The sequence below is a fragment of the Nilaparvata lugens genome, chromosome X, assembly GCF_014356525.2.
Source record: "Nilaparvata lugens isolate BPH chromosome X, ASM1435652v1, whole genome shotgun sequence".
NCBI lineage: Eukaryota > Metazoa > Arthropoda > Insecta > Hemiptera > Delphacidae > Nilaparvata > Nilaparvata lugens.
The window spans coordinates 75,795,312-75,811,222 of NC_052518.1; the positions used below are offsets into that span (position 1 = coordinate 75,795,312).

General features: G+C 34.6%; 1 protein-coding gene across 1 annotated transcript in view; it reads right to left on the minus strand.

The window, feature by feature from the left end:
* LOC111045301 (polyamine-transporting ATPase 13A2) overlaps window positions 1-15,911 on the minus strand; it is a 144,538-nt gene that overhangs the window by 67,223 nt on the left and 61,404 nt on the right. Inside the window, exons 13-16 of the mRNA XM_039442055.1 lie at window positions 10,270-10,332; window positions 9,274-9,430; window positions 3,347-3,474; window positions 1,115-1,232 (exon numbers count right to left, since the gene is read on the minus strand). Of these exons, the coding sequence (XP_039297989.1) occupies window positions 1,115-1,232; window positions 3,347-3,474; window positions 9,274-9,430; window positions 10,270-10,332 (466 nt within the window). The remainder of the gene's footprint in view (window positions 1-1,114; window positions 1,233-3,346; window positions 3,475-9,273; window positions 9,431-10,269; window positions 10,333-15,911) is intronic.

Here is a 15,911-nt window from a genome sequence, read left to right on the forward strand (position 1 = left end):
TCCTGCTTTAGAGGTTAAACTTTCCCAGAGTTTAAACTCAATACAGAGTTTAAACTGATACTGTGCAAACGGAATTTTAGTTTAAACAAAAAAAATCCAGATTTGGTTTAAGCTTTAGCTTAAACTTACACTGTGCAAACGGCCCTTAGTCCAAGTTATAAAGTCAATAGTTAACCAAATTAAGTTGATACTTTTTTCAGTCAAAAAATTATTCAATGGTATAACTATATTTTTCCTTCAACGGCTGCTTAATGGCAACTTTGATTTTTTTTAGAGGCATGCTTTTCAACTGGTAGAGGAAGTTTATTGTAGAGAGAGAATTATAAGAAGTTGCACTTCTCATGCTCTTTCTCAATCTGAGATTAGGTTTTACAATTTTTTCTATATTTTTAGTATTGTTAGCATGACATGCTAAGTATGTAATAGCATACAAACATATCTTTCATAAGTTGATTCAAATTTCTGGTTCAGTTCTTGAATTTAGTTGGCTTAATTACAACTCTATATTCTTCCTCATCTGAGCTTCGACCTTACAACCTATTTCCAAGGTAAGTTTTTAAAATAGAGTTGCTTCCCATGTTATTTAAATGCAGTTATTTTTGCTACCTTGGGAGTTGTTCTTCATTTGTTTATTACCGAGGGTGAAAAACGGCTTCTTAAATATAATGTTCCAGGGAGTTATATAAAGTATACAGAACTTTAGATAGTAGGTGGAGGAAAAAATATTCTTTACTGTTCCCGTTATTAACTTCCTTAAATCGACCTATTTTTCTTTACGCGCATGGACATTTTCTAAGTTGGCTCATCTAGCTCATTCATGCTTTGTTCACAAATTGACTCTTCTTGTTCTTGAAGAGGAGTCATATAAAATTAAAAATTTTAATTGTCTGGTAAAAATGGCAGGTAATGACCATGAACATTATATGTTATTTATATTATTGATTGCCGAGATCAGAATGGGCAAATGCTTATCCCATAGAAGAGTATTGTTCAACTTCGATGCTAAACAAAACGAAAAGTTGAATAAATAATCAAGATTACCATAAATCCACTGACAAAACAGTTGAATCCACTGACAAAACAGTTGAACGGCAACAGACAAATGTAAACTTACCTGTTGCCATGATGCACTTCATACCAGCTTCATTGAGCTCTTTAATTACTGGTCCAGAGTTTTCTTTCAAAAAGTTTTGCATCAACATAATTCCCAACAGATTCATGTCGGTCTCGATCTATAAATATCATATAAATGGTTTTATTGATCCAAACAAGTTGAACGTAATAGATAATAGCATAGCCAAAGTAAAACACATGTATAATACCTAGTACAGTAGAACTCCAACTATCCGAATCATTTGGGACCGGACCTAATTTGGATAATTGAAGCTATCAGAACAAAACGGGAAATCCAGGAAGCAAACGTTTATCAAATATATTAAATTTATTACATATATTCAACTCAATTTTAACCAGTTAAATACTTTACTGTACAAATAAAACTCCACTAAAATGACGCTTTTTGAACATATATGCTCTCTGGTAGTTCTCTATCTGTTCCTGCTTCAAGGCCTCCACATTCCACTTTATTATTTATTTCATTAACATGGTTGACACAATCAGCCACATTGGCAATTGTCATACAATAAATACAATGATGTTTAAAAAGATGAAAAGTTACAAGTACAGATAAAATACTTACATCCATCATAAATCAATAAATTGTATAGGAGTACTGTTTCCTCTCTCATCTAAAGCTGCGTACACATATTCGCGCTTCCAACCCGCACCAAGCACGCTCCTCCCTCGTACCACCCTCGTACCGCCCTCGTACCACCATCGAACCACAGTCGCGCCGCCCACGCACCCATCATGAACGTTACGGAAGATGTTAGATCTTCTCGCGTTCCCCGGTCGAACCACTGTTGCTCGCCGGTCGATCATCAATCGCTCTGCTGGAGTGACGTTCGGTTGCGGAGCAGAGCGAAAAGTCTGTACGCACCTCTACATTTCAATCATGAAAATCTTCTCCAATATATTTTTCTTCCTAATTTCAGGGGTTAGGCATTACATTACTGCCTGTTCCAAACGGCTGTGCCTCTTCATGGCACTGATTGATATTATGGTGTGATTGGGTGCTTATCAGTGCTGGGTCAGTTATTCTCCTGGGTATCAGAACATCATCGATTGACTATGTTGGAGTCAGGTTCCTTTATAATTATTCTTTCGTATGGGAATCTGGTACTAGCAATATTGCTTTGCTGCAAGGTAAGCCAGGAATACACCATTCTTATTTATACAATACCTCAATGTTCATTTTCTTTGCTGTACTGTATATTTTTTTCATAACTGAACTCACAACTTATCTTTCAGTCAATTATTATGAAATACACAGACAATTCACGAAGACGTTAAAATGCCACGCTACGGTACTTCTATGACATGTAGATAGTTTCTCATTTATCTTTCTAATTACCGCAATTTTTTTTTGCTTTTCACCTGCTCTCCATGAAAAACCTCTTTATTCTTTGTATTACAGCCAACTTGAGTAGCTTATTACTTTCATCAATAGCTGCTGCACATACCAGTCAGCATTCCTTTCTCTTCTGTTTCTACTAATATTTCAATTTTCTATTATTTATTTATTCACAATTTTACAATGGAAGCAACTATCATTAATTGATAGTTTTAATCTACATTTTCTTCTTGACTGGATGAAAGAAACTTCAAAAAACACCAAAAAACAATTAGAATTCAAATATGATTACACAAATGATAAATTCTAATAATTATCCTACGCATTTATATAAGCAATCGAACGTTACATAAAGTAATTTTTGGCACTGTCGACATAATAAAACTTGTTTTATTGACAGTGAGTTGCAGTAGCCTTTAATTAGACATCTTACAGGTAAAATATACAAATAAAGCTGAAATCAGTTATGACTAAACACTAAAGATAAATATAAATATAAATAAAACATCACAATGTTTTGATAAAATAATTAAAAAAGTGTACTGAGATTTTTATTTTCATTTCTATTTATATTACAAGTAGCCCTATACAGAAAAGAGACAATACAGATAAATATTATGAATCTGACTCAACTTCTAATGCAAATGAAAACAGATCGAAAGATATATAGATTCATCATCATCACCACTCGTCAAGAGTAACATATCATGTGGACATCAACCTCAACAAAAATTTGGTTGCGGTACTCCAATAACTCTAAATTATAATTACTAAGTAATTTGATACTTTAATAGCTCATAACGAATACTTGGATTTTCTCGAAATCTCAAGTGGATCGAAAGTTGATAAATATATACAACATGTAGTAAATACCTCTTCTCTACTAGTTCGCTGTGCTTTTTTCCAATTGAATTTCCTTGGTAGTTCTTTATAAGCGAGAGCGATTACTCGAAAACCGCTTGACGTATAATGCTCCAGGATTTCCATAATATTTTCTGGTACTGTAAAAGATATAAAAGTTATAATATGAATTGCAATAGTACTTCCGTTCATGGAGTTTTAGCACCAACTGCTATGCATTATAATTTTACCACCTGTACCAGGATAAGATAGGCTATTCTTAATCTTATTTGAATTGATTTCTTTCATGTAATATTACAGAATCAAGGATTTTCCCAAACTGAAAAAATATATACATCACTATAACAAAAAATTACAAATTCATTACTCTCAACCCTAGAATTTTGCAAGCAATAAAGGCTAACATTTACTCCAACTTTTTTCCTGAGATAGCATCAATAGAGAAATTTAATTTAGGGAGACAAAATGGGTTTCTGCCTGTTGTCTCCATAAATAAAATTATTGTTATTGTTAATTGAACTCCAAAAACAATCTCAGTAATAAAACTGAAAACTAGTGAGTAAATTTTTACTCCTGGTTAAACTTAAACATAAATTATTGGGAGTAATACTTACTCCGTGTTACCATTAAACGCTTTTTATTAGGACCTACTAATATCAAACTGTTAAAAGTTGGTTTTTATGTAAAATTATCTGTTTTTTATATGGATTCCATCAAAGTAAGCCACATATTTCAGGATAGATGGTATTTGCAATATATTTTCATCGAATTTTTTTATACTTCACTTCAGATTTCAAGGCATTGGCACATGATCTTGATGAAATAAATGTTCTATTATATTCTGATACTGTTATAATGAAGTCACTCATCACATAAGAAAATATTTGAGATTTATTTTAGAAAGAAGCAGATTGGTTTATTTACAGAATTTACAGGCCATACGATTATAATAATTTTCCACTTTTCCAGTCTCGGATTATATAATATTATTTTTCTACAACTGCGCGTAAAAAAAGAATTTACATACTCAATTCTCCTCGTAAAACAGCTTATTTCTGAGGAGAATCTACTTTTTCGCTCGCTAACCAGCTGCGCATGTCCAGTAGATTTTCTTTACGCTCGCTAATCATTTGCGCATGCGCAGAAGAGTTTCCTTACGCTCGCTAATCAGCTGATAAGCAGCTCGCCATAAGTAGGTCAGATCTTAACCTAAAAAGTCGGTAATTGTACGCTGTACTGGTTCTGCAGCCATGATGGATAATGGATATCAGTGAAGACGAATTATTTTTAACTCCACCAAGTTGTAGAAAATTTTTTGTATGTAATTCGCGCGTAATGCTTCTTTATCGCTCTTGCAAAATTATCACGCTCCGCTTCGCGTCGCGTGATAACTGTTTTGCGCGAGCGATAAAGTCGCGCATTATGCTCTTAATACATAAATAGCTATTTTGGGTAGCCGAAGTATCACACTATAGGGAAATAATATAATCTCTAATCTTTTGTGAAATTTCAATATTTTCAAATTCACAACCACAGTAAAAAAGTGGTAGTGCTAGACACATATTGAGGAGAATGAGATTTTGGATCTCTTAGATGAGCTGCTATTGTATGAGAAAAAAGATGTTTGTAACAATATTTCTGTAATAATCATGTAACAATATCTTGGTAAATCCAGATTCTAAACCATATCTTTGAGATATGTATATGGAAGAAGCCTTTGAAGAGAAGATTGTAATGTCCACTAGCGTAATTCCACCATTTGTTTCCATAAATTAGTGTAAGCAATTTACTGTTTTTTTGTAAATTTAAATTCTCAAATTTCTTTTTTGAACAAGTATAACCTTTGTTTGACCTTTCTTTTGTATGACCATTCCTTGTTATACAAAAAAAATTTCGTCTTTTTTGGCCACATAGGACCACTTGAGTCAATCAACTAAAATCGTCCTTGGTTCTGAAGCTGTCTGGCTTTTCGATCAGCCCAATATTTCTTCATTCTCTCGGATCGTTGTCGTTTTCTGCATCGGTGATTACAATCTCCCTGTGCATTTTTGGCAAATTGAATAGGTGCGTTTCAAGTAAATGGTTCATTTTCACTTATCAATGGCATCCTGAATTTCCAAGCCTATTGAAGATCCTGTTTTATTCATCAAAATACTTGCCACATTTTCTCTTTTTTAAATTAAAAGAGATGCATTACAAGCTGTTTTAGAACTCGATTCTCAGGCAGAACATGGAAAAAATGAGAAATTATTTTTTTTCATTATACTGAGGATGGGCTCTACTTCCTTATAGACTGTCTCATTGGTTGCAATTCTCCAGACTCCATTCTTTTGATAACTTTTATTTATGATGGTTCTTATGGACCGTCTCTCTGTTTTACTCACCTGATCTGTCTCGTTCTCATTTCTGATTTGAAAGAGAGTTTCACACGCATAAAGCGTTTCTGGACGGACTACACTATTATAGTCGCGAATTTATGATTTTATAGAGAGACATTTTTTATTGTAAATATTCCAAGTCAGATGTTGGGCTCTTTTCATTTTCATTATTCGGTTCTGCCATGTTCGGTTCTCTTTCAATCTGCAGTGAATAATTTCTCCCAAGTACTTGAAATGATCAACCACTTTTAACTCTTTATTATTGATTTTGATCTTGTTCACACAGAGAGGATATATTGCCATAATTTCAGTTTTCTCATATGATATGTTCAAACCAATCTTCTGTGAAATTCGTTCAAGACTCTCAATCTGTGATCAAACTTCTCTCATCTTCACCGACAATAGGGCCAGATCATCTGCAAATCCTAGTATATTGCACTTTATTGCGTCTCGACCTACCCCTATCTTAGTACTCACTGGGTTTTCTACTTGCCAAATTTTTATTAAATAGTCCAGTGCAATATTGAATAGAATTGGGGAAAGCCCATCTCCTTGTCTCAGTCCAGTCTTTATTGGGAAAGGTTCAGAAAGCTCTCCTCTGAATTTAACTTTTGACTGTGTATTTGTCAAAGTCAATCCTATCATCTTTATCAACTTTGGATGTGGACCATAATACTCAAGAATCTTCAACAAAGTTGGTCTGTGAATGCAATCATAAGCTTTCTTGAAATCGATAAATGTTATAAACAGCTGTTTATTATTGATTTTAAAGTTCTCAATTATCAACTTCAAAGCTAGAATCTGGTCCGCACAACTTCTGTAAGGCCTGAATCCTCCCTGATATTCCCCTAGTTTAGGTTCCAATACACCTTTTGATCTATTCAAGATCATTCTGGAAAGAATTTTATACGTACAGTCCAACAGAGTGATTCCCCTGTAATTATTAGGATCTGTCCTTTCTCCTTTTTTGAAGAGTGGATGAATGATACCAGTTGTCCAGTGCTCTGGTATCATTTCTTCATTCCATATGTTCACAAAATGTTTATGCAACTCAGTTAATGTATTTTGACTGCAATTCTTCCATAATTTTGCAAAACCCTGGTCCTCTCCACATGCCTTAACTCTTCATCTCCTTTACTGCTTGCATTACTTCATCGATAGAATGGTGGCTCTGCCTGCTCTGGTGTGGGCAATAATCCCTGTCTAGTTTCGACTAGGAGTAACTCTGTGGGCTTCTCACAATTATAAAGCTTTGTGAAATATGTTATACAAATATTTATATTGTTATACAGAGTTATTAGAAATGAATGTCCCAATTACAAACATTTATATTTATTGAATAAAAACTATGTGCACAGAACAACTTCACATAAGATTACTCACGGGAGCATAAAGTTTATGATGGTGTATTATAAGTGTTCTTCTTGCCCTCCTTTTGAGGCTCGGACGACATCTTCAAAAAAGTAGGGTCTACACACGATGGTTAGTGAGAATGCATAAAGAACATTGACTTGGATGAATCTCGTTCATACTCCACTATTTGATGAGGGTTTCCAGTTCCCCAAATACGGACATTTTGTCGGTTGACTTACTACTTGCATGAAACGTTGCCTAATTGCTATGAACGAGATTCGCCTTTAGTGAACGTTTATTGTGCATTTTCACAAGTCATGGTGTATATGGACCCTACTTATTTGTAGATGTCGTCCGTGCCTCAAAAGGAGGGCTCATAGGACACTTATGAAACACCATTAAAAACTTGATGCTTTTGTAGGTAATTTGATGTAAACGTGGTGTTTGTGTGTATAATGTTTTTGAATAAATGCAATTGTGTGAAATTGGGACATTCATTTTATAAAATCATTCTGTATTATACTTTGTGAAGTGAAACTGACTCTTCAATCTGTGGTTGATGTTATTTTATTTTCCACGTTTACACAGACACAAAAATAATAATTCTACTGTCAAATGTCGAAATTGCATGTTCTACTAATTTTTATTAACTATTCTATTGCTCTTTTAGTTTATTAAAGTAAAGCATAATGAAGTTTGTTTTTCTTATTTTCGAATTAAATTATTTCATTATTTTGTGACAACCTTTTGGGTTTTTGGAAAAAACTGGAATGGGACTAAAATGTACTCTTGGTTACCCATAAGCGCATATTCTAAAACGATTCCTTTCTAGGATTAATATTGAATTGGAAATGTACGGAAGAAATGAAAATTTAATGTGTAATACCAGAATAACATAGAAAGCAACACTTTGAAGCAAAGTCCTTGATATGATGATCATGCAACAGACGAATATGTAAAACGTATTATGAAAATGTAGGTTTATTTCCATTGTAATTAGATTTCAAAGAACGAAGTTTAATTCTCTTCAGAATTAGAAGCTTCACATTCATATGGAAATGTAAACTACAGTTATGTAATAAAATGTGTTGCAAAAACTTAACCGTCTTGTGAAGAAATGATATTTGAAGATCACTAAGAATGCTGAAATCACTTTAATGTTTAGGTAAATGACATATTTCAACACATCTGAATAATTACAACACACAGACATTTTATATAGGCTTTTGAAGAATGGAGGGTATACAGCAACTCATCGAATAGGAAGGCATCTATTAGGTTAACAGTATATCTCCTTTATCAACTCAAAAACTTCTTATTTGGTAGTAAGAGGAAAATTTTTATCAACCTCCGAATGGCCATAAATAAAAGACGAATGTATATACATCAATATTTTTCCATTAAAATTTACTTAAACTTATGATTATTCTTCAACATAATTTCTGTGAAGGTTATGGAATTTGTCATACCAGTGGACTAGCTTACCAAAAGTGGGCTATGTTTTGGACCTTGTTTTGGAGCTCCTCGTTATAGTCTATATAAAATAGGTTGAGACTTGACCGTCTATCCGAAAAAAATAAAAGCGTTGCCGAGTTGTGTAGGATTACAACTTTTTCAAATTTCTAATTTTAGAAATACATTTACAAAAAGGTATAAGTTACAAGAGACCAAGTTAGGTTTGTATGGTGGGTGATCGAAACTATCCCATTTGATTTGCTGGAGAAGCTATTTGTTTGCACCAGCACTGTGAGGCCGAATTGTCATGGATCACAACGATTCCGGAAGTCATTTCAACGACATCTTTAATTTCTACACCATTCACGCACAAAATCATCACCCATAACGTTTCCAAGGGGAAATTGGATCATTCTTTGTAAGACTTATGCTGAACTATTGATTTTTGCTTGCGAAAAAGAATTACGCAACTAGCAATTTACGGGAGACTCAAGTGAAGCGGTCATGCTTCTGGGTCTATAACACAATAATTATTGACGATCAGGCCGCACCGATCACAGGGCGTTTGGTGGGGATAACAAGCCGTTCAGCTCTATGAAAATCGCCCCCATACCGCGTCCGCGTCCGCGTCTTTTGATATGTAATCGGAGGTTGTAAAAAATAGCCCTCCCAGAAGAAATGAAGTAAAACAGAAGTAAATAGAAGTGAACATTAGAACAAATAAGTTCCAAGATTAACAAAATTCCAACTTACGAGATTCTCGATTGCATAAGCCCAAAATTTTCTCAGGAGCACCTTTTGAGAAGGCGGTCATATTTGGAGCACCCAAAATTCTACAAATGACAGTCATATTCTGTGTAGTGGATGTAAATGCGAATTTTTTTATGATTCCAATTTCATAAGGTATTTCCTTAAAACATAAATTGACATATTTATTAATATTAATAACTGTCAAAGAACAATAAGTTAGGACATGATAATAATTTACTATCCATAAATAAGGGCACTATGTGTTACAAAAGATTACATTTATCTTCAGGAAAATATTCAATATGAGAATAAGAAGATTCAATAAGATCGTGTAATAGAACATTTTTTGAACAGGTGATCACATCTTAGCGAACTTGGCCTTGAACTCATGTTTCATGGTAAGTAGATCATCACCTTTGTGACGTTGTGCTTCCGAGTGAATAACTCTGCAAAATCTTTACCATTTTCAAATAGAAGGTTCTCAATGTTAACACGTTGGTCAATTCGGTGGCACTACATTTTTGACAATTTATTGAAAATGAAATTGATAGCAGCAATTGAAATTCAGACATTGATCAAACTTCGCAGAAAAATTTAATCGAGGGCCCATTAAACTCTTCTTGATCAATTATACAAACATAACACGATTTGAACCAGTAATTGATTGATGATAATGACAACATAGTATAATGTAAATAAAATTTGATGCTGTCACCAAATGAACACATTAATATTTAATTCACATTTACACATGAATTTCCAGTCTACATTTATGGATTATACAATTAGCCAAGTGTTATATTACTGATTGAAACATTGATTGGATTATCCCATTCATCAAGTTATATCTCTAATTAATCATTTAATTAAAATTGCCAAGAACCAGAATAAAAATCGACGAATACGGTATAACTGCTGTAACTTATGCATTGTAATTCTACAGCATAATTTATAGTTTGACGAACTTGAATAAATGAAGATGCAAGATTAAAAACTTACTTCGTAACAGAAAGATGTCTCATCACAGTAGTCGGTGCAAGGTTTCGATGGAGTTTCCTGTACCTAATGAAATTAATTCCACAGTTTAGATAACAAATGTCTTCAAACGAAACACTTTGTTCCTTGTTCATGATCATCATAATCATGGATTAATGCAAATACGACAAACAATGATTGATAAATTTTGTGAGGTGAAATCAATGCCCAAGTTCACGGATTTTCCAATAACCAAGAGACCTATTATGATATTCGTTTACTACTAATATCGGTAATACTAATAGAAATATTAGCAATAATAACTGACAGTGAGGTGAATTCAGCTGATTTTCTTGAGACAAAACCAATAGAATTGACAATGGTGGAAAATTGAAATTGAATTGATTTAACCCATCTAGATTCATTCGTTTACGTTTTCATTATCAATTGTTCATATATAGTATTTTTTCATGCATGACTGAATTTTCCCAATGCTCAGTTGTTCTTGAAAGAATTTGATGGTTTGTCTTGTGAAACAAGATTATCTCAGATTATGGTTTCCATAAAAATAAGGTAGTAATGAGGCCTAACTGTTCAACAACCATAAATACAAAATATGTTTATACGTTTTTTATTGAACGAGCGTTAGCGAGTCACTTTTGACTTACTGAAGGCCAAAGTCGCTGTCTGTCTGTTTGTGTGTTTTACAATAACTCAAGAAAGAATTGATCAATCAGCTTCAAATTTTGAACACGTTTTCTTCGAACCTTTTTTACAGGTCAAGTTCGTTAGACATCAATTGACTCACTCCTTCGTCTTTTTTCAGAATATAAAAATGACATTGAAAGTGCATAAGATAAAAATTAGTTGTGATTTTTCATTTAGTCAGCTGAAGAATTCATTGCATGCAATTACAACAGTTTTCCATGCATTTTTTCATAACGTCAGCTGAGGCTATTTGGAAGCTACCACACAGCAGACCTTCATGCACTGACACATGATTTCAGCTGGTTAATATACAACATAATTTACAACTTTTACATCAACAAACTGATACGGGTTTTTGCCATTCATTTTCTCTTGGAACTCGGTATCGAAATGTAGGCTATCATGAATTTGTATTCATATGAGGGACTAAGATGTTAAAGCGACAGAGTAATATTTTTCATCTCAAATAGGAACCCTAATGAAACCTACTGTCAATATTATTCTTGTGGATGAAATATTTAGGTGTTTCCATAATTTCCACCAACTCTGTATAATTAAAAGTTGCCGGTTTCAAAGATTACAATGCAACAGTTCCTATAATAATAATAATAATAATACTGAGGGTGATGCCCACATAAGCTCTTAGGCTTGTGCGTGGATAATGAGTGAGAGGGATTATGGTGAGAGATGACGACTACTTTTTGAGTAGTCGGGACCGACGGCTTATCGTCTCCTCTGAAAGACGGGGTGGCCGTATCTATGTGATTGTGCGGTGGTCAAAAACTTCTTGCCCCGGTCGAGATTCGAACTCGGGTTCTCATGATTATTAGACCACCGCGTTATCACTTACTCCAACTCTCTCATTCAGAGAACTCTAATAAAAATATCCTATGCGATACCCTACCGAACAACATTTTTTTCAAATTCCGAGTCCTCAATGACAGACAAATCTATTTAAAAACTCTCCTCACCTTCACCAAATCCAACAAATCAGAAATATTTACCGACCTTCACACAATTACCAAATGAGACATAGATCATTTATTGTGGATTTTATACTCCTAGGGTTACTTCAACTTCAGCAAATAATAGCCCATTCCATATTGTCTACCGAAATTCGCATATACTAATCCAGGAGGCTGAGGGGCGCAGTGTACCTGTGTACAAAAGAAGGATAGTCGAATGGTTTTTTCAACTCATAGTCACTGGGAGGGATGCTCCGGAATCCTTTGTAAACTCGTATTACACTTGAGGGTTACTCTTCAAGATAATATATTACCTATGTGCATTGTTCTTTTGTCAATCAATTTAATTATTTTTTATTTTTTTAAATTTTTTCAACGCTTACAAAGTCTTTGTAGACTACTAAATTTGAATTGTGTTAGTTTTTACGTATGAGATTTATTCTCTTTCTTTTCAAGTTAAGATTCGTTTAGTTAGGCTAAATTCATAAGTTACGACTTGACGAACTTGATCCATTTTCAGCAAATTTTAGTTTTTAAAGTTTATAAGATAAAAATTCTTCCTCCACACACTGATAGATAGTCCAAGTGCGGAAATATATTTCCTTGATTGTTTCTTTTGTAAAAATTTATAATATATTAATTCTTGTGGGAATAAATTGAAATTGATGAGATCTCTTCAATTCCAATTTCATTTTTTGTAGCATGGCATGATACAAGGGAGCGTACTCATCGGACAGCAGGAGTAAACTATCCAAGAGAAGATCTAGTGATAGAGAAAAGAAAAGCAAGAAGGAGATAGCAGCAGTGGGACCCAGCAGATAAGATTATTCTCATCAAGACTCAAAAATTGAGAAGGGAGATCAAAAAATGGAAAGAAGCAACTTTCAACACCTATCTACAAAACTTGACAGCCGATGAGGAGACAGACTATGCACTCTGAATGACTACATAAAAAAATTGAAAATGACAACATCACAGATACCACCATTGAAACAGACTGATGGATCATGGGCTCGAAAGGACAGTGAAAAAGTGAAGGAATTCGCAGTATATTTAGCTAGAGCTTTCCAACCCAATCAAATTGCAAACGGAGAGATTATTGAGACCATGGAAAATACAGACGAATCTGATATTCAGCCGTCAGTGAAAATGAAGTATCGAGAGAAATCCTTAACAATCTCAGTACAAGAAAAGCACCTGATTTTGATCTTATAAATGGGTGTGTTATGAAGAAACTACCAACAAAAGCTATTACTCTGCTCACTTATTTATTCAATGCAGCATTTAGATTGAAGCATGTCCCTGATACATGGAAAGTGACAGAGATAATAATGTTACAGAAACCAAAAAACCCACCTCATGAACTCAAATCCTACAGAACAATATCATTGCTCCCTGCTATTTCAAATCCGTAAAAATAGAAAATTCTGAACGCAATTATAAAGCTTAAATGGAGAACTAAAGAGCCACTAGATATGTTCATGCTTGAGTTTGAAGCAGGAGAAGATGTAAATAAAATTTACAAAATCACCAACATAATGGGATGTAAGGTGGAAATAGAGGCAATGAAGAAATCGAAGCTCATTGCTCAATGCAAAAGATGCCAAGCATATGGACACACCCAAAAATATTGTTTTAAAGAGTTTCGTTGTGTAAAATGTGCTGGTAAACACAGCTCCAAGGATTGCACAAAGACAGCTGGAGAAAAGCTGAAATGTATTCACTGTGGTGAAAATCATCCAGCAAGCTATCGTGGGTGCAGTGATGCTATCGAACTGCAGAAGATGAGAAGCAAAAATATGAAGTCTCATTCAGGACCAATCAAGCCAGTGGATTCGTGCAAGGAACATTCATCTCAACCCCCTGGTTCTTCCACCGAAATAGCAGCTACAAGATTGTCAGCATTAGATAAACCCTTATCATATGCTGATACTACAAAAAAGGACTGGATAAGAAGATGAAGAAAAACAATCACGAGGATGGAGTGCTACAAACGTTACAGCTGATACTAACAAAGCTGGAAAAGCAACAAGCCCTACTATCCTCCTTTGAAAAAAGGTTACAGAAACTGGAAAGCAGCACCAACCCGGCTGGGAGCAAAAGGAAGCAATGAACCGCACACTAAATATCATGGCATGGAATGCCAATGGCATACTCCAGAAGAAGCAAGAACTAGAATTAGTACTCAATAACGAAAAATAGACATCTGCCTTATTTCAGAAACACATATGACTAACCAAACCTATCTCAAAATCAAAGGCTATAGAACATAATATCATACCACACATCCAAATAATTCAGCAAGGGGAGGTAGTGCAGTAATTGTGAGAGAAACTATACAGCACACTCAAGAAAAAGAATACCAAACAGATGAAATTCAAGCTTCTGTTATATCACTGGAACTCAGAGGATGCAAAGTATCATTAGCAGCAATATATAGCCTTCCAAGACATCTAGTGAAACATCAAGACTACGTAGAATTCTTCAAACATCTTGGAAGAAGATTCATCGTAGGAGGAGACTTCAATGCTAAAAATACCCATTGGGGCTCCTCCAGTATAACCACTACAAAGGGTCGAGAACTGTTCAGTGCAATCCAGCAATTGAAATGTGAAGCAGTATCAAGTGGAAACCCAACAGACACAGGAAAAATTCCAGACCTGATAGACTTTTTCATCATCAAGGATTTCTCCACAAACTACATCGAAATTGAAGACAGCTGTGACTTGACATCGGATCACTCACCAATTATACTCACATTGAGCGAGAGTGTAATAGAACGAGAACCAACTGCATTTCTCTGCAATAGATACACAAATTGGGAACAATTCAGACTCTTACTGGAAGAAAGCATAGATCTCAATGTACCACTTAGAAGTAGAGATCAGCTTGATGTGGAAATTGAGAAATTTGTAACCTCCATTCAGCAAGCAGCCTGGGCATGTACACCTGAAATAAAAAGGAGAACTCTATCATTCTGAACTATCATTATGAAATACAACTATCATTCTGAAATAAAAAAATCTTCAATTACAAAAGAGAAGAGCAAGAAGGAAATGGTAAAACTCTAGGGATCCAAGAGACAAGACTTTGCTGAACAACTTATCCCAGCAGCTCAGAAGAGAAACAAAAAATCTAAAAACTGAAACATTCTCCAAGTATCTCACTGAGCTGACTAATGAAAAAAGTACTGACTACTCCCTATGGAAAGCTATTAAGTGCATCAAAAGAACTTCAAGCCAAAATGCACCCATTAAAAATGTGGATAGTACGTGGGCTAGAGACAGCAAACAAAAATCAGCTAGGTTTGCAAATCATCTGGAAAACATCTTCAAAACTGATGACAGCTATGATGAAGATGAACATCTGCCACATACTGTTCAAGAATCAGCGAGGATCACACCAGTCACTGTAATTGAAGTGGAAAATATGATCAAGAGTAGCATCAAAACCAGGAAGGCACCAGGGTTTGATCTCATAACTGGAGATGTTTTGAAACAGCTTCCCAGGAAGGCTATCTTGAAGCTTACATTCCTTATAAATACATTCTTCAGGCTGAGATATGTCCCAGATTACTGGAAAGTTGCAGAAGTTATAATGATTTTAAAGCCTGGAAAAACGCCACATGATGTTTCATATTACAGGACAATTTCTCTCCTACCTGGAATTTCAAAATTATTTGAAAAACTGCTTTTGAAAAGATTAAAGCCAATTATAGAGATTAAGAAGTTGATACCAAAACATCAATTCGGATTCAGAGAGAAACACACTACCATAGAGCAAGTCCACAGAATTACCAATTTGATTGAAATGGCTCTTGAAGAGAAGAAAATTCGTAGTGCAGTATTCCTGGATGTTGCCCAAGCATTTGATAAGGTGTGGCATAGAGGCCTATTAGCAAAATTAAGAACTATGCTCCCAATTGAATACACTGAAATATTGGAGTCATATCTAGTGGGAAGATATTTCAGAGTCAAGCAGGAAGCCGCCTAT